Source organism: Amphiura filiformis, chromosome 6, assembly GCF_039555335.1.
Source record: "Amphiura filiformis chromosome 6, Afil_fr2py, whole genome shotgun sequence".
Taxonomy (NCBI): domain Eukaryota; kingdom Metazoa; phylum Echinodermata; class Ophiuroidea; order Amphilepidida; family Amphiuridae; genus Amphiura; species Amphiura filiformis.
Genome location: NC_092633.1, coordinates 63,862,098 through 63,890,048, shown reverse-complemented (window position 1 = coordinate 63,890,048; position 27,951 = coordinate 63,862,098). Strand labels below are relative to the sequence as shown.

Here is a 27,951-nt window from a genome sequence, read left to right as displayed (position 1 = left end):
CAAGAAATTTTGGCGAGACGAAAGGGGGGCAAGCAATTTTGGCAAGCCGAGAGGGGGGGCAAGCGATTTTTTGGCACGCATTCACAGGGCGCCTTTTTGATAAAACGCTCTAAAAAGGCGTAGGAAAACGGTCGGAAACGCTTAAATATGCAAATTTTCCTGCTCGCTGTGCTCGCAACGCACATCTAGACCATTTAAAGTTTGAATTTGGGATCCCAAAATTTGGCATGTTCAAGGGGGGCAAAGAATTTTGGCGGGCCGAGAGGGGGGGTGATTTTTGGCGGGCCAAGAGGGGGGGGCAAGCGATTTTTGGCGAGCCGTTCGAAATTTTACCCCGGGGCTGATAATTATTGCACAGCCCCTAAATAAACAGCGTACAGCAGGTGCTATCTTGTCAATAATGATAAGAGGAACATGAAAAAACCAGCAGAGAGCATGCACCCCAGTAAAGAGTTAAATAAAGCAAGGAAAAATCATAATGTGCAGAAGGCCTACTTTTCGGATGATATTCACAGAAACAAAAATAAAGAACTAAAGATCTAAAAACAAAAGTAAAGAAAATGAGGGCGAAATAAATAAACAGCGTACAGCATGTGCTGACTTGTCAATAACGATAAGAGGAGCATGTACCTCAATAAAGAGTTTAAATAAAACAAGGAAAATCATAATGTGCAGAGGCCTACTTTTCGGATGATATTCACTGAAACAGAAAAAAAGAAATAAGTTTAAAGAATTATATATTTTAAGATTAGATAATGAACAATCATACATAAAAATGTGACATGTGTCTGATGATATTTATACACTTCGAGCAAAAAATAAAGAACTACTTAACACGCGACATAAATAAATAGCCATATTTTATGAACGAACTGAATGTTGACATTGCGGACCAGGATTTGAAACAAGAACTGTTTTCAAAAAGAAAACGCGGTTGGTATAAAAACATAGCGTGTGCTGTCATGATATAAACTTCAAAATCTAAAAACACAAGTAAAGAAATAATTTAGGGCGAAATAAATAAAAAATCGTACAAATGTGAAACATGTAATATGACATATACTTAAGGGATCTGGAATGAGCGTTTTGAGCGTTTCGACAGTATTTTTTGTGGGAAATGAGAGCACATCAGACATATCGAATTGCATTCTGAATACTGAAGAATGTCTTTCTCATATCAAATAATTTTCATTTTTGAAATTCACGATATAATGCAAATTTTATGACAAATTATTAAAATTTGATATTTTTCAAATTTTTGATATATAACAGTCCTCAAGTAAATTTTATAAATCTAATGACATATTCTTAAAGTGTATGTAGCTGGGAGGAAAAGCCGACGATCAATTGAAAATTTTGACCTTTCATATTGAAGATATGGATTTTATTTCCCAAAAAGACCTATTTTTGTTTTGTTTTTGTTTTGGGGAAAAATCCATATCTTCAATACGAAAGGTCAAAATTTTCAATTGATCGTCGGCCTTTCCTCCCAGCTACATATACTTAAAGAATGTATCATTAAATTTATAAAATTTACTTCGAGGACTGTTATATATCAAAAATATCAATTTTAATGATTTGTCATAAAATGTGTATTACATTGCGAATTTCATAAAATCAAAATTATTTGATATCAGGACATTCTTAGTATTCAGAATGCAATTCGATATGTCTGATGTGCTCTAATGTCCAACAATAAATACTGTCCAAACGTTCATACCCCAGCCCTTAACATAAAACAAAATAAAACGGTCATGATAATATGACATTAAGGGTGAACACCACTAATGAAGCGTCTCGGTTGAAATGCACGTGAAAATTAATGTCTTTCTTTGCTCAATTTGAGGCCTTTTTGGCTCTCATAGTTGCCTGATGTACCCGTTACATTTTATTAAGAAACAAGGTAGTATAGTTTCTCTCCATTGATTTTGCAATGGCGTCTCCAGGAGGGGGGCTCAGAGGGGCTTTCAGATTTATGCGGGGGGGGGCTTAATGGCTAAAATTGCCAAAAACCGCCTGATTTTACATATCCCTCTAGCGTTGGTTGTCAGTACATTGCAGTCACTCCTCATCAAGTGTTGACAAAGACAACAGTGGTTGTTGAAACGTACACAGTAAGTGCATTTTCTTGGATCAGATACTACGAACTCTGGTTTACTAGTTTACTCTACCGATCCTGATGAATTTGTTCAATCAATAACGATATCTGGGGACCAATCACAAGCCAGATTCATTTAAAGATGCATTACATCATGACCAATTTTAGTTAGGCCAGAAATTGGCCTAACTCTCCATAGAATCCCGTGTTAAAAATGTTATCCAGAATCCAAAGTCAGTAGTCCACTTGAGAAGCTAACAAACATAGGGAGTACGGTGACTGAAAAGATTAGATGTGAAAATCTATCAATTGTGCACAAATAATAATCAGAGTTTTAAGCTTAAATGCAATAGCCAGAAGCACAATTGGCAAGTGGAGTACGGAGAAGTCTAGCTACACCCTGGAAGGGAAAAAACCAGTATTTGAAACGAGGAAATGTGCAATATGACTTAATGTAATACATTAGAAAAGGCTTAAAAGGCAACTATTAGGCCCTGATTCATATTTAATCCTCATTTAGGCCTGTAAATTAGATTGTCTGTGTAAATTTAGCAGGATCCGACTTTTTATGACGACTTTCAAAATGTGTTACATTTCAGAAACACCAAGCTGTTTGTGAGGTGGCGTTAGCTGTATGGGTTATAGGTTGAACTTTTTACAATATTTCTGGAAAAAAAATCCTGAAATCCATATATATTAATTTTTACAATGGATGTCGTCATCTGACCTTCTGCTTGCAGAAAGGGGAAGTTTTGAAGAACCGAGTTGTTTTCCCGGCCCCTGTCTGTACAGAAAGTCAGTGGGGGTTATTTTTTTTATGTTTCTGTGTTTTTTATTTTATAAGATATCACACTTACTGGTGTGCACCCTAAAAGGCCCTTGTCATAACCAATGGTGGCGGCATGATTTTTCCCGTGCATGAGGGTTTAGGCCAAATTAAATTGTTTGTCTAAACTTGAGGTTGCATGTGTAAAACATGGTCTTTTTTTAACGCATGTTTGGGGTATTGAAATGATATTTTTTTGGCTTGCACAATCATGGTAAAGATCCATGTCATACATAAGAGATTATAGGACATACAATACTTGGTAGGCCTAATGATAATGCGTAAACTTTGTACCTGTTAGGGAACTGAAAACACAAACGTCATGGGAGGCTCTGTCTCACCAGTTGCATTTACAAGGCCCTTGTTATAACCAGTGGTGGCGGATGATTTTTTTCTGGGGGGGGGGGGTAGGGTCACACAAGGTTCTGAACAGAAACGTCACATACGGACTAACCCACACTACCGAGAACCGCTGAATGCCGAGAACCGCTGAAAGCCAAGAACCGCTCTAGTTTTGTCTGCAATTGATTTTGTCAGGTGCTTACATGTAGGAGGGTGTGTGTGGGGTGTGGGGGCATTTGTTTTCACCAAAACATGGACCCACCTATAACATTTCACTCATAAAGTGCAGACCCACAGCAACCGTGGGCGTACAAGGATATCAGAGAAGACATTATACACTGCATATGGGGTATAGGTCCTCCATCACAGGTGTAATCACATATCTTGCCACAAATGTCCAAACTTTCAATAGTGAAATGTCAGTGCATACAGGTCACACTGTTAACTACATATACTTTGATCAGCTCGTAATCGGTGGGACTTATAACAACACGGATTAATATCAATATATTTTATTTTTCTAGAATTCAGTATCTTGTGACATCACCCCATCACAAATTATTAATGCAAGCCCAATACTTTAACTTAAAAGTTTTATTTCTTTAACAAACACAATATAAACCAGACAGGTCGACTATATCACTCTTAACTTGGGTCTACTTTTCGGTGTAGTGGTAAAAGCCTAATAATTCCCGCCGATTACGAGCTGATCAAACTATAGGGTCCATGTTTGTTGGTGAAAACGTGTAAGTGTGAATTAACTTACGGCAGTCAGCTTCATCTGATTCATCATCACAGTCATTATAACCATCACATTGATACGCACTTCTCACACATTGACCACTACGGCATGTAAATTCATTCCGTGTACAATTCCTTGTGGCTATTAACACAAAATAAAAATCACTTTAGTTGTAGGTTCAATATGTACATTGTACATGACTTTCAATCCATTTCGGATGTCCAACTGATTCCTCCTTCTCTACTTCATTGTCTTTTAATCTTCTTTCTACTCATTTATCTGTCAATGCACATCTTCTTTTTATCCTCTGGGAGACACTTGAATAGCATACAAAAAAAGTTTGAATATAAACTTTTGGTATGACTTTCTTTAAAATTAAATGGGTGTAACACAATTAAGGTAAAAAACAAATCCTCATCCGACCAACCAACCATAATCTGTAAGATTTGGGGAAAAGGGTTTCACAGTACAACAGAATACTGATCCTAAATTTGGAAATTCCAGAAAAGTTTGTTCTTATGTCAATATTTTTGACATCATGAATCATCATAAGTTTTATTTCTTCACACTTCTAACTTGTTTTAAAACAGGATTCAACAACTCCTCTTATACCTTTGTACAGGAGCCAACCGTTGTTAATCCATGATGAATCCACACTTTTACTGTAGCGTATACGCGAACGCGAGCGAGACTACGCGTTACGGGAGAGCGCGTAAAATTCTGTGCGTGTGCAAGCTTGCAAGTTGAATCCCTGGTTGAAATCAGTATTTTTCAGGTAGCGGCTAAACATTGCCGTTTTACGGGCCGTTTTATTCTGTAGGCCATAGTTTTATTGCTGATATCAACAGAGAAATCATCGAAGTTTTTGTAAAGATGAGTGGCAATGATTAACTGACATTCCTCGTGAAATAATTGTGAATTATACGATCTTTAGCTTCTTTTCGTTGTTGAAAGGGATTCAATCGGGCAGCTAAAGCTGCCCTCGCCAAGTAAACCACGCAGACGACGCGCAAGCATCGTTGTTAAACGGTGATGAACAACGGTGAAACATGATTGAATCCTAAATGAAGTGATACATTAGAGAAATGTCCTGATTTGTGTGATTTATTAAGCTAATTGGGCCCATGCAAAATTATTTAAAAACCCAACATTCTGACTGACCCACCCTTTCCCTAGCAAACGGTCTATGGACAACCCTCCTCCTTCCAAACCATACAAAATATTTCCAAAAAAATACACCATATTTCAAAACCAAACAAACCAAAAAAATATATATTTCTGAACTTACGGCAATCTTGTTCATCACTGTTGTCACCACAATTATCATAGCCATTGCACACCCAGTATAAAGGAATACACTGCTGTATACTCTCACAGGAGAAGTGATCATCACTGCATGTATAGCCCTCTACAACAAATGAACATCAAATAATCAACAATTAATACACTACATGAAATACAATACACAAATAATAGCAACTTACTAAATGAGACTAACATACAGTTTCTAACACATCTACAAACTAAGGAATGAAATCAAACTTGACCGGCGGTTGACCGGCAGTCCCATCCAGTTGCCATGCTTTAGAACAATAGCAACAGGACAGAACCGGGTGGAACCGCCAGTCGAGTTTTGATTTCATCTGAAGTTTATCAAATTCAACAACTCTTTCTATACCTTTGTGTACAGGAACCAACCAGTGTGAAAGATGATGAATCCACTCTTTTACTTGCAAATGCAAGTTAACGGAAGCATACATGTTGCATATAAAATCTGTCATGCCTGTAACTTGAATGTGCATACATGCTTTGTGTTGAATTGATTAACTTTGGAGGAAGTGGCTAAACATTGTCATTTTATTCTGTATATCTATTGCTGGTATCAATCAACTTCACTTAAGGAGGCACACAGGGTCACTAATTATCCATTATTATTCACCTCATAACTCGAAAACTATTTATGTAAAGTATATAAAAGTATACATTTTTTGAATGGAAATGAGCTCATAAATCCATTTAAAATGTCAGTTTTGGGTCAAAAACTACAATTTTCGAAAAAATCCCAAAAAACAGATTTTTTGACCAAAAATATTTGGTCCGCCATAAAAAAATTATTTGAAAATCAAAAACTGTAAAACATGAATTTTATTAATTTAGACAAATAAATCTAGAAAGTGTTTTTTATTTTTTCAAATTTTGCTTAGTTTTTAAAATATAGGCAAAAAATCAGTAGAAACGCAGACCCGTGTTCAAATTTTTGAATCATGGGTGATAAAAAAGTTCTAGGCCCTAATTTAAAAAAATTAAAAAACACTATCTAGATTTTGGCCATATCTAAACGTTTGACTTAAAAACTTACCTCAGTGATGCTTCATTTAGACGCTATGGCGGACCAAAAATGGTTAAAAGTGGTCAAAAGTGAACTTGCCGAAAATCGCGATTTAGAAAAATACAGCGGATTTTAGGTCCATTTTTGAAGGTTATTCCATAAAGATATAATCCGGTGACTTGTGACGTTTGGTCAAGTTAGAAAATGAGAAGGGGCATCCAACTGCAGCAGATTGGCATTTTTTTGGTGATTTAGAAGGTAAAAATACAATATGACAAAATTATCCGTGCACATTCGGCAGATGTTTATCCACATGGTGCAGCCATTTTATTTACTGCAGTCTTGTTTCCATGGTGCAGCAGAGCTTCCGGCAAGGTCGCGATGAGTCGCGTCGGCGTTGAGGAGCGACAGGGCGCGCGGACAGACAGACAGGTTACGCGAATAAGTTGCACAGTGTATGGTTGTGTTGTCGCGAACGAAACCATGATTTTAAGCACAATTTTGTCCTGTTCCGTATAAAAAAAAGATCATGCTCTGTATCAAAATTTGCGGACACCAGAACATTAAAATTAGCATAGAATAACTGACAAGCAATTATTTTAGCAGATAATCAGGAAGTTGTATGAATAAATTGAGACATAATCATGATAATTATGCTCTGTTTTGTACTAATTTTCATAATAGGCCCTATTGCTTTAAAATGCAATGTTTTTAATTTATCGCTTTTGGTGATTTTCTTTCTTTTTTTTTTTTTTTTTTTTGTTGACAATATTGCATTTTTATGTTCATTGTCCTTTTCTGAACCGCAAACATGATGTTGTTACTACTCGTTGCTTTTTCTTTTTAGTTGGTGCTTGAGAGGCACCACAGCGGCCCGTCCCGCTAAAGATAGGCATTTTAACACCCGTTTGAATATAGCTAGGCCTACACCACAGGAATCCCAAGTAAAATTTTAAAGGATTCTGATGTGTCGCATTTATACTCAATATTCGGTTTTTGTTATTGTAATTGTTTGTTGTTATCATATTTTATTTTTAACTTTTACGGAATATCAAACACGTACAAAAGTCATAGGCCTATTAGGCCTATAGGTTGTAAAATATTTTGTACCGCATAAAAAGTGAATAAAACTACAACAACAAAAATTAAAAAAACCTGTTGTTGTTTTCAATCAAATAAACATGTAAAAAGTGGGGTAAAAGTTGTAATATGTCTTGAATAACTTCTTGTAAAACGGACAAAAAGTAGGCCTTTATATATGTTAAATGGGCAAAACACGGAGAGGTCACAAGAAAACTGAAAAAAAAAAACGGATATTTACATAGCCTAACAAAACCGAATTTCAAAAGTAGAAAACGGAACACTTATGGCTTTAAATTATAGATTGTGGTTTATGCAGTAGGCCTATATACCGTATATAGGCATCATGCTATAAAGAGCGTTTTAAAACAGTGCATGCTTTAAAGCAGTTTACCTTTTAAAGTATGCAGAAAACATTATAAACGTGAAAGTTGAAAGTCAGACAAACATTGCAAATAAAAAGGCATTCGCCAAAACATTCGCAAAAAGTGTTGTAAAACCAAAGGCTTTTATCGCAATCATGGTATATGGTAGACCTAATAGGCCTACTAATGGAAATGTAGTTAAAATGGGTTATGAAAAAAGCACGAATTTGCGTTTTCGATTATATTTCTCGTTTGAAATTATTATTTAGCATTAAAACATTCATGAAAATGCTTTCATATTAAACGCGTGCTCGCTATGCCTACTAATGGAAATGTAGTTAAAATGGGTTATGAAAAAAGCACGAATTTGCGTTTTCGATTATATTTCTCGTTTGAAATTATTATTTAGCATTAAAACATTCATGAAAATGCTTTCATATTAAACGCGTGCTCGCTATGCCGATTTCAAATATCGACATTTTCGACCTATGCCTAGATGGTCGATATGATGTATTGAATTGTCAACGGTCAATCGGGAGTAGAGAACGTTTGAAAACGAATCTTAAATCCGTGTTTTAATAACACTTTGAAACATTATTCAGGGCCTTAGGTATCTAATATTTTTTTTTTTTAATTATAGGCCTACCGGTATAGTAACTGCTTGCCTATTTTTTATGGACTTCAAAATGAAGATGAGACTGAACGACCGGAGAGGCTCCCGAACCAAGGCTGGGACTGCATTAAATATAAGCTAATATAATAGGCCTATATTCTTGTCCAACTACACCAACTAATTGGTAAATCAAATAATAACAATGAAATGAATGAATGAATGAATGAATGAATGAATGAATGAATGAAATAACAAAACAAATTTTTAAACATAAAATAATAAGCCTAATGATGTACTATACGGGCTAAGTCTAGCCTACTAGCAAAATATTTAGGGCCTCACGTTTTCTATCGTATCTACCAGATTGCGTAATCATTACAGGGCTTCTTACGGGTAACTACTTCTTACAGATAAATTTCATCTTTTCACTTTTCAAAACAAAAACAAACAAAAAATTCACTATTATGTTCATATAAAAAAACAACTAAAATTTATACCACTATATCAGCACTTTTTTGGCGAAATTTATCGAGTAGGCCTACTGATTCTGGGACGGGGACGGTGGTGGTCTGTCGGCCCTCAGTTTTACAATGCAATGGTGCAAGCTTTAACTACCTTGGAAGAGATCAATACGATAAAATACGGTAGATCGCGATTGGCGACTCAGCGCCTCAATCAGTAATCACCTCGCCCATCCAGTTTACCATGTGTGCGTGTCTTTGCTAGCTGTACGCGCATGCCACTGCGTTCGAGAACGCGATCTATTATGGAAAACAATGATTTATTTGCTTTTGCATTTTGACTAATTTTTAATGAAAAAGGGTCTTTAAAATAGCTTTTCTTATGGTTCAAATTTTAAGATTTCTTTAAAATCTATTAATGACAAGATAAAATACGGTTTGAAGATGACATTAGTGAAGAAAACTCAATTTTGGCCATGTAACACTTCAGTGATCCTGTGTGCATCCTTAATCGATCTTCTAGTAATGTTGAGTGGCAATGACCAACTGACATTCCTGATGAAATAATCATGTGAATTAGACAATCTTCAGCTTGTTTTCATTGAAACAGATTTAATCATGTAATACAATGTCAATGGTTCTTCAGAAATTTACAACTCAGATTTGCACCTGATGCATACGCATGGCACTTTCGGGCAGCTAAAGCTCACGATATAAAAATATGTGAACCTGTGGGTGCAGTAGTGTAACATGATTGAATCCCTAATTCAAATGTGTACTTATTTTATCCCCTGTTTAAGCACACACTTACCACAATTCTGTTCATCTGCAGCATCACCACAATCATTGTTTGTGTCACACACCAGTCTTGGATTAATACATCTGCCGTTGTCAGGGCATTGGAACCAACCATTGCGGCATGGAGCTACAGTACAACAAATTCAAACATAAAAATTGCAAAATTGTGGACAAACTTTGATAAAGTCTATATTCAAGGACACATGAAGGTAGAAGTGGGAAAAATACAAAGAAATATACCGTATTCATTCCAATAGGCGCCCAGGGCGCTTAACAAAGTCATTTTGGGTGGGCGCTTATTGTTTACACTAGTTTTAGTCATCAATCACCGCCTGAAAGATTTAGTTAGTGCGCCTCATAAAATGAATCCATTTATTTTGACACCACTTTTTGAGGGCGCACTAACTGGGAGTAAATATGGCGGCCGCCATAAAAAATACGATTTTGAGTTACAATCATGTCAAACTTAGCCTTTAAAGGCATTTGCAGGTGGTTAATTTGCGCTGATCTCGACCTGCTGCACGTAGTGTTACGACTGTGCCTGTCAAACTAATTTTTAACTGTTTCGAAGCATGAAATATCTATTTGCTTCTGATTAAGTGATCTGTAAGTACACCAAGATCAACTATTTTGTCTGCAAGAACTTTTAAATTTCGCCATTTTTATGTATTTTGTGACAATTTATCGTGATGAATTTGCTGTGTTGATATCATATTGGTTGCTCACCGTATACCATGTTAACTGTAATCGATCATCTTAATCGACTATATTGATTTGTTTTCGTCGATAACTCTATGTACTTTGACTCATTTATGTATCATGCGTCCGTTTTGCTATAACCGCGACCTTTTAAATCGTGTCAGCAAAGGTGTGATCAACAACTGTTTTGCTAAAGGATCGCTTTTTAAAAACCTTTATGAAGTAAATGTTCGTGGTTGTCGTGGCGGAACTCATAAAAAACGTATAATTAGACAGGTTATTAAAGCCAGAAAGGACGTTTACCCTGCAAGTAACTTTGTAAGAACTGTTAACAAAAGCAATCTTCGTCATATTCCATTACTTCCATCCACTCAACTCCGCAAGAATTCTTGCACCAGATTTGCAACATGGAACACACAATCAATGAAAAACAAAGCAACTCATGTTTGCGATCTCATTATCTCAGAAATACTTGATATACTTGCTGTAACGGGCGTGGCTTACTGGAGATCACCGTGACAACCACGCCTTGCAGATATCAAAGTCACCTTACCAGGTTATGAAGTCCACTGTGCCCCCAGAACTGCTCGTCGGGCGGAGGCATATGTATCATCCATCGGAAGGAATTCCAGGTCAAAGAGTACACTGCTGCAAACTTTCAGTCGTTTGAGATTGTGGATCTCCTGATAACTTCAACAAATCAATCTTCCTTCCGCTTACTGACAGTTTACCGTCCACATCGCTCAAAGGTTAATCCAATATCAATGAAGCAATTCTTCAGTGACTTTTCCTTACTACTGGAGGACTTATCTGTTTATCCAGGAAAGTTCGCTCTCGTCGGTGACTTTAACATCCACGTTGACGATTTAAATGATACTGATGCTTCTACTATGCTTAACATTTTGGCGTCGGCGGATCTTGTGCAACACGTTAAAGAAAGCACTCACAAGCATGGTCATACGCTTGACCTAATTATTTCGCGACAGTGCGATAATTTAGTCAGTGATCCTATTACCGTGATTCGTGGAACGTGCTGCTGTTTTTCAACTTCAACAATATCTATCTGACAATGACTTGCACGCAAAAGCTCAATCTGCATATCGACAGTTCCACAGCACCGAGACAGCTCTTATCCGGGTCACAAATGACATCCTTCGTGCCGTAGATCAACATAGTGAAGTCATCTTGGTGCTGTTGGATCTGTCGGCGGCTTTTGATACGATAGATCATCATGCACTCCTTCGTCGTTTACAATCTTTGATTATCCAAGTACAAGCTTGCAGTAGGTATTCGCCCTTTGCACAGATCCGCCATCTTGCTACCTAAACGAGGCCATCCCTGCAAACACATGCGCAAAACGTACATTTTTGTTTCTCCCGCTTTTCTAGCAACGCTCCAGAAGGCCTTTGCAATGCGTATGCGGTAATGAAAGCATGCGTTTGACAGGCATACGCACACACAGCACGCACCTTGCAGGTAGAACCTTGTTTTGAGATCAGCGAATTCAAGGGATAAATAACAGCATCATGAATAAGATTGTATGTGGACAAACAAACATAAATAGACCAAACAAGCAAGCATACAAGCAAACTTAAGTTTCTTCTCAGCAAAAGAATCAACAACTTACGGCAGTTTAGCTCATCGGCCCCATCATCACAGTCATTGGTACCATCACATCTTTTTTGATAATTCACACAGGACGTTCCATTGTTGCAACCAATAGCAAGCTCCGAGCAAGGTAGCTCTGTTGATACAAACAAAAAAAGGAGAAAAATGTTATGATTATATATTATAAGTTGAATTTTTACTTACAACAAATAACTTGAAATCAAAGTTTTGATGCATACCCTATCTTGCTTGACTTGATGTAATACGCAGTTACTGGTCTTGTAGGGAACAGTTTTAGTTAGATTATTACGATTATGGTTTGAGTGTAAGTACCGTAACCACTCGGAGCTAGTAGTTGAATTTATAAGAACAATCTTCTCCATTTGTATATTCCCGATGTACCTGTAATTTCTATCATTCTAACAAACACAAAAATCCAAACCTGGTGTCCCACATCCTATTTCGTCACTTCCATCCAAGCAGTCATTTTCGCCATCACATCGGTAGTATCTATAGATACACTGGGTATTAGGCTCAGTGCACTGAAAATGCCAGCTACGGCATGGTGGCTCTTCCACATAGGTAGGGTCATTTTCACAATTCTGTAAAAAGAAAACATAAACGTTGCTGCTTTAGGTTGAACTAGCTAGCCCCTAACTCGAAGACTAACATATGCTAAATCCCAGCATTTTACAATAATTTCCTTCTTAAAAAGATTCTGGAATTCATAAGAATGAAGCCTTTCCTATAACTAAGAGAGAAAGAAATGGGGAAGAGAAAGAAAGAGAGAGATGGGAAAAGATAAAGCTACCAAATGGGACAGACAGACAGACACCCAGACAGACACACAGACAACAGGGCAACAAGGATAAAGCCTGAAATAAGAATCATACCCTGAAATGTGGCATATCTAGCTAGCAGGAACCAGCTTCCTTAATCTGTGTGTGTATTATTCTACAGTATGACCACTAGTCACCATTGCCTCTGCAGGGAAGAATTACTGACCCAACTCTTCCCTGTTTTGTTCTAAAGCATTCCCTGGTTTCCCTCAAAATAATTCATTTTGGGATGGGAATGGGAAAAAGCCAAAGGACTGCTACATGTAGGCATATGCTAATGCTATGTACCCATTATAATTCTTCCCTAAATGACACTTGATGAATTCACATACCCTGTACAGCAGTTACTACGAGCCAGTGACCATCTAGTTTTTTTTTTCTCCTTTTCAAAACACAAAATTCTTCCCCAAAGGGGTTAAATTAATCCCTCCCCTTTGGGGGCGAATAACTGAAGAATAGACGCCCCTGGGTTGACGGTCATAAACATCCAGAGAAGTTACGGGTAAGTGACTTACTTTTTGGTCGTTTCTTAACCTCATTCCATCAGGGCAGCCACAAGTTCTTGCATTTGGCGCCCCAAAGCAGAAATGACTGCATTCACCATTACGGTCAAGTCTGTTACAGGCATTCTCTCCTTCAGTAACAAGTAATCAATAATACATCAAATTAAAAGCAAATAATTATATTGCTTGCCAATTGCACAGAAAACAATGGCAGTGGCAAATAAGACAGGGCAAAAAATAGAATGCAATGATGAAATCAAAAACTATTTTGTCAATCAATCAATCAATCAATCAATCAATCAATCAATCACATATATATATTTTGAAATTTCATCACAACACCAATATACTTCCTATACCTATTACTGTTCATTATTTATCATAGCATTAATTAGTTGGACTAAATTTTGCTCACCTGTTTGCAAGTCTGCACTGTAATATTTCAAACGCAGTCCATAATAAGTTGAACTGCTTGTCCACTGGTAAATGGGTCTCTTTTGTCCTCCTGTGATCTTGTTCACACGGTATATTCTACCATCTCTCATATCACTGTAATAAGTATAATCTGGTACGAAAATGTATTATCCATATTGGAATAAATTGAACGTTTGAACAAATTTAAGCGTCATGCAGCAGTGATGCAGAGAGTACGTGATTTGGTAGCAGTCAATCAATCATAACTCAAGAATATATGCGATTCATGAGACCCAGTCAAATTTATTTATTTGTCAAAATGCGAACTTGGTGCACAGTTACTAACTTTACAAAACAATGGTGGACCTCTGTGTGACATTTATGACTTCCGTGTATGCTTGGTATGGAAGCGTATCCTACATGAATGAACAATTAAAGCAAATGTACGGAACTACTGGACATTGTATGATTAAGCACTTTGTAGTTCGTCGCTAGCGGATAGCTATTCAACTTTTTCAACAAGTGACAATGAGACATAAAATTAAAATTGTATTTTGTTTTAAAAAACAGATTGAATCAAACAAATTGAAAAGTGATGGTTATGAATGAGGTTAATAACTTTGCATCAGTTATATTTCGGGTATTGTGAAAAATCTGAACACTTTACCTGGACCTCGTGGCGCCCATCAGGATATATTCAGGTCCAAAGCTAAATGTTGAGATTTTTCAGGATGCTCTCAAAATAACTGATACAATTGTTAACCTCTAATCAAGCCACACTCTCACAGATTTAACATTTTAATTGTTTGATCACACAGTTGCTTGGTTATTCAATTTTGGTGAAAAAAACTACTTGAATATATTGACCAACGTTTTCAAAGCAGATCCCTTACAACTTACTTTGAAATACAGTAATTCCAAATGGAGTGCCTAAACTCTGAATTGCGAGCTGCTGTCTGTTGTTTCCATCAAAGTCACATCTTTCAATTCTCCTCAACTAAAGAAGGAAAATGAATACAAAAATCATCAGCACAATTCTTTCACCTAAATTCAAATTTAACTTCCATTTAACATGGCATAGGATTCATTTCTGATATTTCTTTTATCAATGTTGAATGTATAATTTTTCAGTACACTATTTTCCACACAAATGTAAACTATTATTTTCCCAAATTGGTAAACATGCCATTAAACAGTTTCATGTATTTCTTTTTTGCCATTCACCAAGTTAAGTTGTATGCATACATACATTTTACTTTGAAGTTCTTTGAACAAGTTCATTAGGAATGTTGATTTCAACTGTGAATTTTTTTTTCGTTATGAACAATTCCAACTAAAAACTAAGGTGATTTACTCACATTTTAGCGACGTTTCTGGTTTCATCAGACTGGCAACTCATCATGTGTGATGAGTTGGTCAATTTTGATCCGCAGAAAAAGATATGACACTCTAAACAAGGACGAGGTGGCATACGTACTAAACAACATCTTTGACCAACTCATCACGCCCTCTACTCTGTGCTTTCTGATGTGATGAGTTGCCAGTCTGATAAAACCACTAGTGTAGTGGTGAAACGTCACTAAAATGTGAGTAAAATCACCTTCGCTTTTTAGCTGGAATTGTTCATAATGAACAAAAGTTTTAAATATTTTGGTTTCATCTATATCTTGGTACAAATGAGGAAAGCCATAATGAATATTTCTTCAAAACAACTTTTTCACCCTGCGCAATTTGATACAAATTGATGAAAATGTATCCAATAATCATTCACACACTACACAATTTTACTCCGTATCATGTTGTTCGACATAACACTGAATCAACCTCTGAAAAGAAAAAAGAAACAGCAAGCACATTAGCATTTGACATTCATAAGTGGTTTGTCAGTAGTTTATACAAGTAATAATTACCCGACTACTTTGTGTCCAAAAAAGTTGTCTTCCCGGATTATCTACTGTTAGGGTCAAGTAAGAATCCAACTCTGCAGTTATAATAATTTGACGATTAGTGCCATCTAACCATGCTCTTTCGATTTTTGAAGGATCTGGTGTGTCTACCCAAAACATATAGCTAGAAAGAAAGCATATTCATCATTTCAGCTTATCTATGTGAAATAAGTTGGCAAATGTGCGACATTTGGGTATGAACAGATTGTGGCATGTTGGTCAATGATCATCATCATATACAACATATTTCTGTGCTTAGTCATCATACATAGTGTGTGAGATGAGGTAAAAGGATAAGCTATCAGACTTCCAAAATTATTATAGCTGTTTAAGAATTGTTTTTAGAGTTAACTACTAAACCAATTTTAACAAACAAGGTGTCACATGAAATGTACTTTAATTTGAAAATACTCTCATCAGCTTCTTTCACTTAAGTGTTTCTTTCATAAATTATGAGTGTTTCTAGATTTTCAAAATTAAAAATAGGAATAAAAAGATTTTCCTCAAAAAAGTAAGCACTTAATCTAAACACATCTTGCATGAGAATTTGGATATTAGGCTTACCAATCTGACCTCGAACTATGGAAACCATATCACCTTTCCTCTAGGCTAGAAATAATTATTTAGATTTAAAATTCTGGAATTTTTACAACAAATAAATTACAAAAAAATCAGTATTTCTTGGAAACCCTAAAAATAAGCGGAGTAAATACTTATCTTAAATTGGTTATATATTTGACATGGATACACAAATTTTGATCTGATATTGTGGCTATTTTGCTGCATATGCCTATTATATTATACATAGTTCCTATCCAACATTACAGACTCAAAATTAAATCTGAATGTTGCTTGATCATTGTGACCTGAAAATCTTACTATCCCTTTGGAATACATCATATTACTTACCCATCTAATGGAGCTACAGCCACAGACCTAGGTGTAATCAATGATACAACCACTTTGGCTTGAGTATTAGTTGAATCATATTCATCACCAATTCTAATGACTGAAATTTGATTTCTTATAATATCCGACCAATACAGATTTTTGGAAAGCCAGTCATAGGCTACACCACCTGGTCCTGAAGTCATGTCAGTGTATAAGGATTTCAGACCTAAAAGGAAACAAACAAAATAAGACAAAATAAAAAAACAAATGACCTGATCATTTTAATTTGTTTCAGAATATTTGCTTTGCCTTGTACCACCATACATATGATGATTAGCAAGCACTTCTGGCCACCCCTTGAGTCATTTCTCCATGCTGTCCTGTTCTGTGCTAGTCTTGGCTTTTACACACGTATAAGTAATACATACCATTCTCTCATGTTTTCAAACCACTTCTTCTTCTGACTGCCTTATCTAAAAATTTTCCTTCTACTTTTGGCTATTCAAGAATTAGTAGTATTAAAGGGTTCCCACTTAAGTTTGTTCTTCTTATCATCTTAAAAAATGAGAGACTCATAACATTGTGTGTTCCTTCTTTAGAACACAACATCTACTTGTATTATAAAAAAAATCTAAAGCATTTTTTTTAAATTAGCTTTAAAGTGGGCACCCTGCCTACCTTGAAATCACATTTTCACAATAGAATGAATTGGGGGAAATTAACAATCTTTACTAATTTGTGACATGATCACAAGGGGAATGAGTCGGATGTCGCTAATATTGATTTTGAGATATTAACAAAAAAAGTGTTAAAATTCTTTTGTTTTATATTGTTTTTAGCAATTGATTAATTGATGTACCTTTGCAAAGAAAAGTCGTATCAGCATAGGGTTTTCAGTTTCTGAAAGCTCTAAATGTCCTCTTAAGAAACCTCAGTATAATTAATTTTCGAGCAGGGTTGACTTGTGACTCATTCCCCTTGATCATGTCACATTTGACATCAGGTGACCTATGATTGATAGCTTTGAAATGACCTTCAAATTGTGAGAACCATATTTATGGCGAAAGCTGCATGTAATCAAAGATTCAAGAAAGACTGTTCACATTGGAAAATTCCTTCTTTCAATGAAGTTCAGTCAATCAGTCAGTCAGTCTCACTAAAGCTCACTATTAAAACCACTGGGTGTGCATGCATTCCAAGTGATGTGATGAAGCAATCAGTCTAAAGTCATATATACCCAGGGAATTTGTTTGGCTATATCTGAAAATCAATATATCCGACTTCCGACTGATTTTGCTTGATCACATCACATATGTGATATATTAATTTAAAACTGCCAATCTAAGCATTTGGATATTATACAAATCCTCATTTTCTGACTTTATCCAGGTTTGATGGGAGCATGTCTCATGGGAATTATTTACCTGTACCATCAGTTTTTCTACTGGTGATATTGAATGAACCGCTACCAGTATAACGACCAGCACCACCACGACCTCTGGATGTGTAGAATATATCCTCTCCATTGGAATCAGAGGCTACATCATACAATCTAAATCCAGCACCACCTATGACAGGATCTATTCCATCAGTGGGATTCCTTGGGTCAACAGGTATACCTCTAATCCAGTAGGGAGTAGTAACAATCAGGAATGAGTCAAGCTTTACGCAATTAATTCCATCATATTGAAGTTGGTATCCAAATGGACACATACATTGATATCCCAAACCACTGTTGTCTGTCCTGTGGCTTACAATACATAGGTGAGTACATCCACCATTATCAGATCCACAAGGGTTGGACACTGGAAGCAATCAAAAACAAACCAATTAGAGAATGATCGACACAGGCAGGTCCAATATTTTGAGTAGTCGCAGCCGGTATCCACTACAATAAAATATAGGACTGGTCTGTCAGCTATCACACAGTATATAGTTAACACAAAAATTCATATTGTTTATTCTCATTCTTAGTTATTGAGCAAAAATTAAATTACCATCATAAAAACTCCAATTACACTAAAATAAATGAAACTTTCTTACAATTTCACATCTGCAGTTGAGTGTACTGCACGCAAGAATTAAGTACTAGGTCTACGCATACAACACACAACATATGCGCACCTCTACAAGTGTGTTATAGACCTTTGATTCCATTAGGGATAACAAACCTGTTGGTTGCAGAGATGAATGGACAACTCTAATTCCATAGGGATAACAAACCTGTTGGTTGCAGAGATGAATGGACAACTCTTGATTCCATTAGGGATAACAAACCTGTTGGTTGCAGAGATGAATGGACAACTCTAATTCCATAGGGATAACAAACCTGTTGGTTGCAGAGATAAATGGACAACTCTTGATTCCATTAGGGATAACAAACCTGTTGGTTGCAGAGATGAATGGACAACTCTAATTCCATAGGGATAACAAACCTGTTGGTTGCAGAGATAAATGGACAACTCTTGATTCCATTAGGGATAACAAACCTGTTGGTTGCAGAGATGAATGGACAACTCTAATTCCATAGGGATAACAAACCTGTTGGTTGCAGAGATAAATGGACAACTCTTGATTCCATTAGGGATAACAAACCTGTTGGTTGCAGAGATGAATGGACAACTCTAATTCCATAGGGATAACAAACCTGTTGGTTGCAGAGATAAATGGACAACTCTTGATTCCATTAGGGATAACAAACCTGTTGGTTGCAGAGATGAATGGACAACTCTGATTCCATTAGGGATAACAAACCTGTTGGTTGCAGAGATGAATGGACAACTCTGATTCCATTAGGGATAACAAACCTGTTGGTTGCAGAGATGAATGGACAACTCTGATTCCATTAGGGAAAACAAACCTGTTGGTTCCAGAGATGAATGGACAACTCTGATTCCATTAGGGATAACAAACCTGTTGGTTGCAGAGATGAATGGACAACTCTGATTCCATTAGGGATAACAAACCTGTTGGTTGCAGAGATGAATGGACAACTCTGATTCCATTAGGGATAACAAGCCTGTTGGTTGCAGAGATGAATGGACAACTCTGATTCCATTAGGGATAACAAACCTGTTGGTTGCAGAGATGAATGGACAACTCTAATTCCATTGGGGATAACAAGCCTGTTGGTTGCAGAGATGAATGGACAACTCTAATTCCATTAGGGATAACAAACCTGTTGGTTGCAGAGATGAATGGACAACTCTGACTCCATTAGAAATAACAAACCGGATGGTTGCAGAGATGAATGGACAACTCTGATTCAAAGGGATAACAAACCTGTTGGTTGCAGAGATGAATGGACAACTCTGATTCCATTAGGGATAACAAGCCTGTTGGTTGCAGAGATGAATGGACAACTCTAATTCCATTAGGGATAACAAACCTGTTGGTTACAGAGATGAATGGACAACTCTATTTCCATTAGGGATAACAAACCTGTTGGTTGCAGAGATGAATGGACAACTCTGACTCCATTAGAAATAACAAACCGGATGGTTGCAGAGATGAATGGACAACTCTGATTCAAAGGGATAACAAACCTGTTGGTTGCAGAGATGAATGGACAACTCTGATTCAAAGGGATAACAAACCTGTTGGTTGCAGAGATGAATGGACAACTCTGATTCCATTAGGCTTGATGTTAGTGCTACTATCCATCTCTGTCAAATCTGGGGTTAGATCAAATCGATTGGTGCGTAATACAGCTAATTTAGTCCAATCCGTGAAATACACATTGCTTTCAAACACAGCTAGTGAATGAGGGCTTGGTATGTTACTGCCACCGTACAAAATGGTTTGCCTGAAAACACAGTTGGAAATAACACAACATAAAATAATATCAACTTAATTTGTTATTCAAGTTACCAATATAACATTACTGAAGTCACACCCAGAATAAAAGCCAATCACGCCATCTCTTGTCAAAGTGTTTTTGTGCTACGAAAGAAGGTTATTCTGAATTAACTAGAATTAACTAGAATTAGGGATAACAAACCTGTTGGTTGCAGAGATGAATGGACAACTCTGATTCCATTAGGGATTTTTATACCTCCGGTGGAGGCATAAAAATTAAAAAGAGTAAAAAAATGTATTGGATTATCCCTCATTTTGATGACAGTACTTATTATGCAAGCATACCAAAGAAGAGGGACACTGAGTGAGTTTTAGGAATTTGAATGCTATTTTGCTGCTCCATATTGTATGGAAACATCTGCCGTAAATTCCCCAGAGATGTCGTTCACTGCACACATCACATCTTTGAAATGCGCAGTAATTATGTTTGCTTTAATGATGTGCACACTGGCGTGACGTCAAATGACGACATCTCAGGTCTAACCAAAAAGAATTATGGGGTTACCACCAGCCCACCCACCCATACGGAGTAAACTTTTAAATTTTTACCTGAATTGACCATCATAAGTGATTGTCTCCAAGCGATCCAACTTCGAATCCACCCAATAGATTCTCTTAGAAGGAATATCCACACTTATACCACTGGGCCAATATAACTTCTCTGTTACCAAGTCCAACCTGTTACTACCATCCATATACGCTCTTTCAATTCGCACTGGATTGTCTTCATCACGAGTATTGCCCCAGTCAGAGAAGAATAGGTAACTGAAATAATATGCAAATTAGTATTGAAATCAATGATATATTTCCATAATTTTTAGCAAAATCAGTGGCGTTAAACACTTAGTAAACGCCATCGTGTAAAAAACAGAATTTTGAAAAATATCGAGGTCATACTCCTCAGCAAATGTTACAATATGGGTTTAAGTAATGCAATAACAGAGTACTCTATCATTCTTGATTTGGGGTTGGGTGGGGAATGGAGATGCTTACCAAAAATGACACCAAACTTAAACTCATGCACATTTTACCACTAAATAAGTAAAATCAAGCACATTTTCCAAATTTTTGGAGAGCAAGTTTGAAAATGCACCACTTCACTAAACATTTTTTTTTTTCATTTTCACAAAAAAAAAATACACAGACCACTCACCAACAGGCAAATCTATCATCATCTGATGAGGACCAATTATTCCATGAAGTATGCTATGCCCATTCTGTGTCTATTACGCATATTTTTTTCAAAGCATAGTCTTAAAATTGTTTGCATAAACATAAAATCGTACATACACAACATAGAGCTGATAATAAACCCTAATACAGATCCAAGATAACCATGGCATGTGCATGATATTTTAGACAGAGGTGTTCTAACGATCAGCCCTCCTGAATATGCAAGAATTCTCAGCATACAAAGAAGGGGACTTTACTTGTTGGTGTATATTTTTCATCTAACTATACCTAGCTCCTACAATGTACACACAATGCTAAGCTTACCCTTCAGTCGGATCCAGTGCTAGAGCTTTAGGGCTAGACAAGCCTCTACCAATCAATGTACCTCTCATGGACCCATCAAGTTTGCACACTTCTATGCGATCAGCCATGTTTTCTAGGAAATACAAGTTGCTCCCTACCCAGTCCACGGCTATTCCTTCTGGTGAAATATAGTCCAAGCTTATTATTACTTCTGGATTCTGGTTGCCACCATAAAAGTTGCCTCTGTACACCTATATGGGTGACAATAATAAACATCAAATCAATATACTGTATAACATGAATTGCTCATGAGATTTTTCACTCCTTCATACCAGTTAGCTTGAAACACAATTAATAAATATGCATGTGACCACCTTCATGCTGCCACATTAACATTAAGAGCTTGTAGACAGGAAGTCTGAAAATGACCTTTGGCACAGTGGGATGTCTTCCATAAATTTGAATGTACTGCGGTAAATGACAACAGTGTGACCAAATTGTGTAGCAAAATTGCATCTTTAAACTTTTAAACTAATGCTTTATTGTAAGCATTTCCATTATTATTTTTTCTATTGACAAAATTCAAAAATTCAGAATCCCCCAATGTTGAATAATTTTGTTATTTAAGTTATTACCAACTTGATATTTATCTAAAAAGTTCCTATCCTTTTCTGTATAGCATGAGAATCTGGTGACACTTCTTGGTATGTTCATAATGTTACACCCATGGCTCACATACTAATTTTTCAATACATAATTATAAATATATCTACCAAAAAAACGTTGACAACGTAAAGAAAGCAGCAAGTTTAAAAAGCCCCCACCTCGGCTCACTTTTTGAAACTTGGTCCCATTTTGAATATCAACAGCAAATCGGTGTTTTTAACGTTTAAATAATAGCACCATTGCCATTAACATGCCTACTTGTTATTCGTTTAATTCAATCATTGATCATGAACTTTATTATTATAAAACAAAACATATATAGGATATTGGCCAAGAACAACATAATAACCTTTCTGATCGTTCCAGAATGCTAACAACTTTTAAGTAATATATCGCATCGGCACATTAACCCTAACAGAACTAGGACTCACTAAAGCTCACTGTTAAAACCGCTCTGCGTGCATGGATTCCACGGGACTTGATGACGCAATCAGACCAAGTCATATATACCCAGGGAATCGTTGGCTGGGCCAACGTCACCTGTGTAGCTACATGCTGGGGATCTTCTGCGTGGCATGCGAGGGGTCCGAGGTTCGAATCCCGGGGGTGCCAAGTGACTTTCTTCTTCATCTTCTCTCCTTTTTCGTTCCTTCTTTCCCTTCCGATAGCCAAAAAACCTCGGGTAGGGTTAGGGTTAGTGACCATGCATATTTTCCCTATATGCCATTTTAACCCTAACAGAACTAGTACTCACTAAAACTCACTGTTAAAACCGCTCTGCGTGCACGGATTCCACGGGACTTGATGGGAATCAGACCAAGTCATATATACCCAGGGAATCGTGGCGGAGTCACCTGTGTAGCTACATGCTGGGGATCTTCTGCGTGGCATGCGAGGGGTCCGAGGTTCAATCCAAAAGCCAAGTGACTTTCTTCTTCATCTTCTCTCCTTTTCGTTCCTTCTTTCCTTCCGATAGCCAAAAACCTCGGGTAGGGTTAGGGTTAAAGATTCATAACACTTCTGGAAATGTTTTAAGTTGATAATTATGACAAAGTTTAAATCAGTATCTTTTACAAATGGGACCAAGTTTCAAAAAGTGAGCCGAGGTGGGGCTTTTTAAACTTGCTGCTTTTTACGTTGTCAACGCTTTTTTTGGTAGATTTCTTTCTTTTTATGAATGAAGCCGAGTAGCTCCAAGCTTGAAAAGTCATCCGTTTCTGAAGTACTCCATAAGACGAATAAAGCGAAAAATAGAAGTTTGAATAATATTATCCTTGATTTATGACAATAAAAAATACGAGTATATGAAGCTATACCTATAACTAAAATGTACGTGGTTCTTTGTAGCACTGGGGCAATCTAGTTGGATATCCAAATTTACGCCGCTTGTGGTTCTTTTTTTTAGCCCTGCAGGCAATCTAGTTGGATATCTCTATTGAGCGGCGGTTGTTGGCGGTCTTTCATGGTTCGTGGTATTCCTTTATTCTTCAAGCCCTGTCCTCTATCGGGCTAATTTATTGTTTAAGCATGTTGGATATCCATATTTCGCGATGTGTGGTTCTTTGTGGCCCTGGGGGCAATATAGTTGGATATCTCTATTGAGGTGGTTGTTGGAGGTCTTTCGCGGTTCGTGGTTATAATTTTCCTTATCCTTCAAGCCTTGCCCTCTATCGAGGGCTAATTTATAGTTAAAACTTGTTGGACATCCATATTTCGCGGTGTGTGGTTCTTTATAGCCCTGCGGGGCAATCTAGTTGGATATTTCTATTGAGCGGCAGTTGTTGGCAGTTTTTCGCGGTTTTGTGGTTTTAATTTGTAGGATATCCATATTTCAAGATTTGTGGTTCCTGAGTCCTGCGGGGCAATCTAGCTAGATATCCAAATTTCGCGGTTTGTGGTTCTTTGTAGCCCTGCGGGGCAATCTAGTTGGATATCCCTATTGAGCGGCGGTTGTCGGTGGTCTTTTGAGATTTAATTTTCCCTTTAATTTCGGGCCGCCCCCTCCTCTACATCCCGAGGATGCTTTTCAATCATTTAAATTATACGGTGTCAACAATTACTATTACTTGGTATGATAACTTATCTTACCATGTTGACTTATATTGTTTGTTAAGGCAACTTTCGCGGTTCGTGGTTATAATTTCCCTAATCCTTCAAGCTTTGCCCACTACGAGGGCTAATTTATAGTTAAAACTTGTTGGACATCCATATTTCGCGGTTGATGGTTCTTTATAGCCCTGCGGGGCAATCTAGTTGGATATCCAAATTTCGCGGTTTGTGGTTCTAGTTGAATATTTCTATTAAGCGGCAGTTGTTGGAGGTTTTTCGCGGTTTGTGGTTTTAATTTGCAGGATATCCATATTTCAAGATTTGTGGTTCCTGAGTCCTGCGGGGCAATCTAGCTGGATATCCAAATTTCGCGGTTTGTGGTTCTTTGTAGCCCTGCGGTCTAGTTGGATATCCCTATTGAGCGGCGGTTGTCGGCGGTCTTTTGTGATTTAATTTTCCTTTAATTTCGGTCGCCCTCCTCTCCATCCCGAGCATGCTTTTCAATAATTTAAATTATACGGTGTCAAAAATTACTATTCCTTGGTATGATAATTTATCTTACCATGTTGACTTATATTGTTTGTTAAGTCAACTGGACGTGACAAAATATCCTGCTATGTAGACATTAATTTGTTGCTAAATTGACTTGGCATAATAATTTATTTCGCGAAGACGACATCCATTTTTGGTATGTCGACTTAGCATGATAATTTATCTTGCCATCTTGACTTGTTTGTTCATTTGTCTTGGCGAGATATTTTATATCGTCATGTTGACATAATGCTGATAATAAGTCGACATGGCAAGATAATTATCTTGTCAAGTTGTGTCACATAGACGTTTCCGTACTATGCTTGATAAATGTTATTTGGATATTTTTTTCCTGCTGGCCTTCCATACCAGCGAACAATTTTCCACACCTACAGAGTGTTTGTAATCAACCTACCGGGACGATATGACAATTGTCATGTTCTACGATAGCTGAAGATGACAGAGAGTCAGGTCTCTTAATCGATTCAACAACCATTCATACATATCACAATCTTCATTGTCCTATTATCATGCGAATTTGCCCGTGGTAGGACAAAATATATTTAAAGGAGAATAACAATGAGTAACGTCTTATTGCCTGATCTGGTTTCTTGTGTTATTCAGATTTCTTTTGATCCTTGATGGTGTTGTATCACATTATGCTGTGTTTTTAAATAGGCCCATAACACAATAAACAATTTCCATGAGAATCAAACAACTTGCTTTAATAAAAAATAATAATATCACAATAGCACTGGATGTTTAAAATTATGTTATCCTTGATTAAGGATAATAAATTAGTTAATAAAACATTGAAAAAAAAATGAGTTGGTCACCGGGTTTCGAACTCGGGATAGCGTATCTGGAGTCAAGCGCACTAACCATTAGGCCACGGACCTCTGCTGTAAATTACTCTGTCGAAATACAGCATTTATTATATAAATGGATGCGTCGTCCGATAAGAACAAAAGAATTGTGAAAAACTTGATTTTTTTGGGAATGGGGCTCAGAATTTGTATGTAGGGTATCCAGGAAACTGCTAGGGTATATTTGGAAGTGAATATGAAAAAGTAGTGTGAAGGTGATAACCAGGTAGACCTGTAGCAGTGTCCAAAAATTCTGGATCAGTATGATTTGCAACTAATTTTCTCTATGAAATACCGCGTGAAATGGAAGCAAAAATATTTGTTTATTACGAACAATGATTGACTGTAGGATTGGTGGCCCTTTTGGAATTAATGAGTTGTCACGATATTACACCTGGGACTGTAAATAACATTTAGCATGGTTTTAGATACATTTTGTACCCAGCTAAAAAATAACATCGAACAATAGAAGTCAAGTGTTTTAATGTTACGTAAAATATAGTCTCGCGGGAGCATCTGTTATTAGTCTTCTTTATCAGTCTTTTTTTTTAAAACTTGCTGGTCACGGCTACCGCGTGACTCTAATCCAAAGCTAGCCGTTTACTGCAATCGTCAATATGGTCCATATTGAATGACACATTTTGAGAAAACATTTTCAGTTACTTATGATAAATTGATTGTATCATTAACATCAAAGGACTAACCCAAGTAACAGCCTGTGACTTTAACGACATTGTGTGATACAAATAAGTATCACACAAAAACAATGTTCACACTTATTTGAGTGGCCATAATTCTTATCATGATTATGCAAGAACATAGAAATCAATATAAACATATGGAGAATTTTGATAGCTGCATTGATATAAAATGTTGCAAGATTTATTTGTGTGTAGAAAGATAAGATTTGATGGGTATCAACCAAGTAAAATGCTCTCCAATTGAAAAGACCACAATCAGTGCAGGTTCACCAACCAATGAAACACATTGAGAGCCACTCAGTCACTTCAGGCGAGTAAAACACATCAGACAAAGCAATTTTACACTGCATGAACTATTCAAAAGTTGCACCAATTTTCAAATTATTGTTTAAAAGAATCTGGCCATTTGAAATTATTTTCACAAGTGAGCCTATCAATAATGGCCACTCAAACAAGTGCCTATTACCGTATTCGTCCGAGTATAGTCCCACCCGTTTTTTAGGTGAACATTTTTCACAATTGGGGGGTGGGATTATACTCGAATTTCAAAACCTAGAACTAAATGCTAGGATCATTCATGGTTGACCTAAAAAAAAAATTGCATGTTTTGTGTTTTTAATATGAAAATTGATAATTTGTACTTATGTCATACTCTATGATTTCAAAATGCATTGAATTTGATTTTTTTTTACAATTTCTGGAATTTTTCAAAAAATGGGGGGGGGGGACTATACTCGAACATGGGACTATACTCGGAAGAATACGGTAATTGATTTCAATCTTCTGCTCTTATGGTTAGAGTGTTGTGCTGGTATTACAAAGATTTCCATTGTTCCTACCTTATTTTGAACAGGATCAGTCCAGTACATCTTGTTCTGGGCAAAATGGTAGTCTACATCTAATGGATCAATATTACTTATTATGGATTGAAAGCTTCATCCACGCAAAATCTGCTCTGATAAGCGCATTACCCATTGCATACATCAAATATGGTGTATCATTAGCTGTGTGGAATAGAACAGAATACAGCAGAATTTAACCCCATGAGAACTACCTGCTGATTGGCCAAAATGATTATTGTGTCCAATTTTGAACCAATCAAGGCAGGTATTAATAAGATCATCTGCAAATGCAAGTTTGAACACAAAGAGTTTAAAGCCTAGTCATAATTGGCAATTGAAATGAGTATTTTAAGGTATCAACCTATCAGAAATGCTGTTAGATGACCAGTAGTGTCCATGGGGTTAAGC

General features: G+C 36.8%; 1 protein-coding gene across 1 annotated transcript in view; it reads right to left on the bottom strand.

The window, feature by feature from the left end:
- LOC140154699 (low-density lipoprotein receptor-related protein 2-like) overlaps positions 1-27,649 on the bottom strand; it is a 32,304-nt gene extending 4,655 nt beyond the window's left edge. Inside the window, exons 1-15 of the mRNA XM_072177265.1 lie at positions 27,541-27,649; positions 21,910-22,139; positions 20,962-21,177; positions 20,151-20,359; positions 17,979-18,359; positions 16,573-16,780; positions 15,628-15,787; positions 14,618-14,714; positions 13,719-13,868; positions 13,316-13,434; positions 12,404-12,563; positions 11,981-12,097; positions 9,668-9,781; positions 5,297-5,416; positions 4,033-4,149 (exon numbers count right to left, since the gene is read on the bottom strand). Of these exons, the coding sequence (XP_072033366.1) occupies positions 4,033-4,149; positions 5,297-5,416; positions 9,668-9,781; positions 11,981-12,097; positions 12,404-12,563; positions 13,316-13,434; positions 13,719-13,868; positions 14,618-14,714; positions 15,628-15,787; positions 16,573-16,780; positions 17,979-18,359; positions 20,151-20,359; positions 20,962-21,177; positions 21,910-22,139; positions 27,541-27,570 (2,428 nt within the window). The 5' untranslated portion in view covers positions 27,571-27,649. The remainder of the gene's footprint in view (positions 1-4,032; positions 4,150-5,296; positions 5,417-9,667; positions 9,782-11,980; positions 12,098-12,403; positions 12,564-13,315; positions 13,435-13,718; positions 13,869-14,617; positions 14,715-15,627; positions 15,788-16,572; positions 16,781-17,978; positions 18,360-20,150; positions 20,360-20,961; positions 21,178-21,909; positions 22,140-27,540) is intronic.
- Positions 27,650-27,951: the final 302 nt, after the last annotated feature.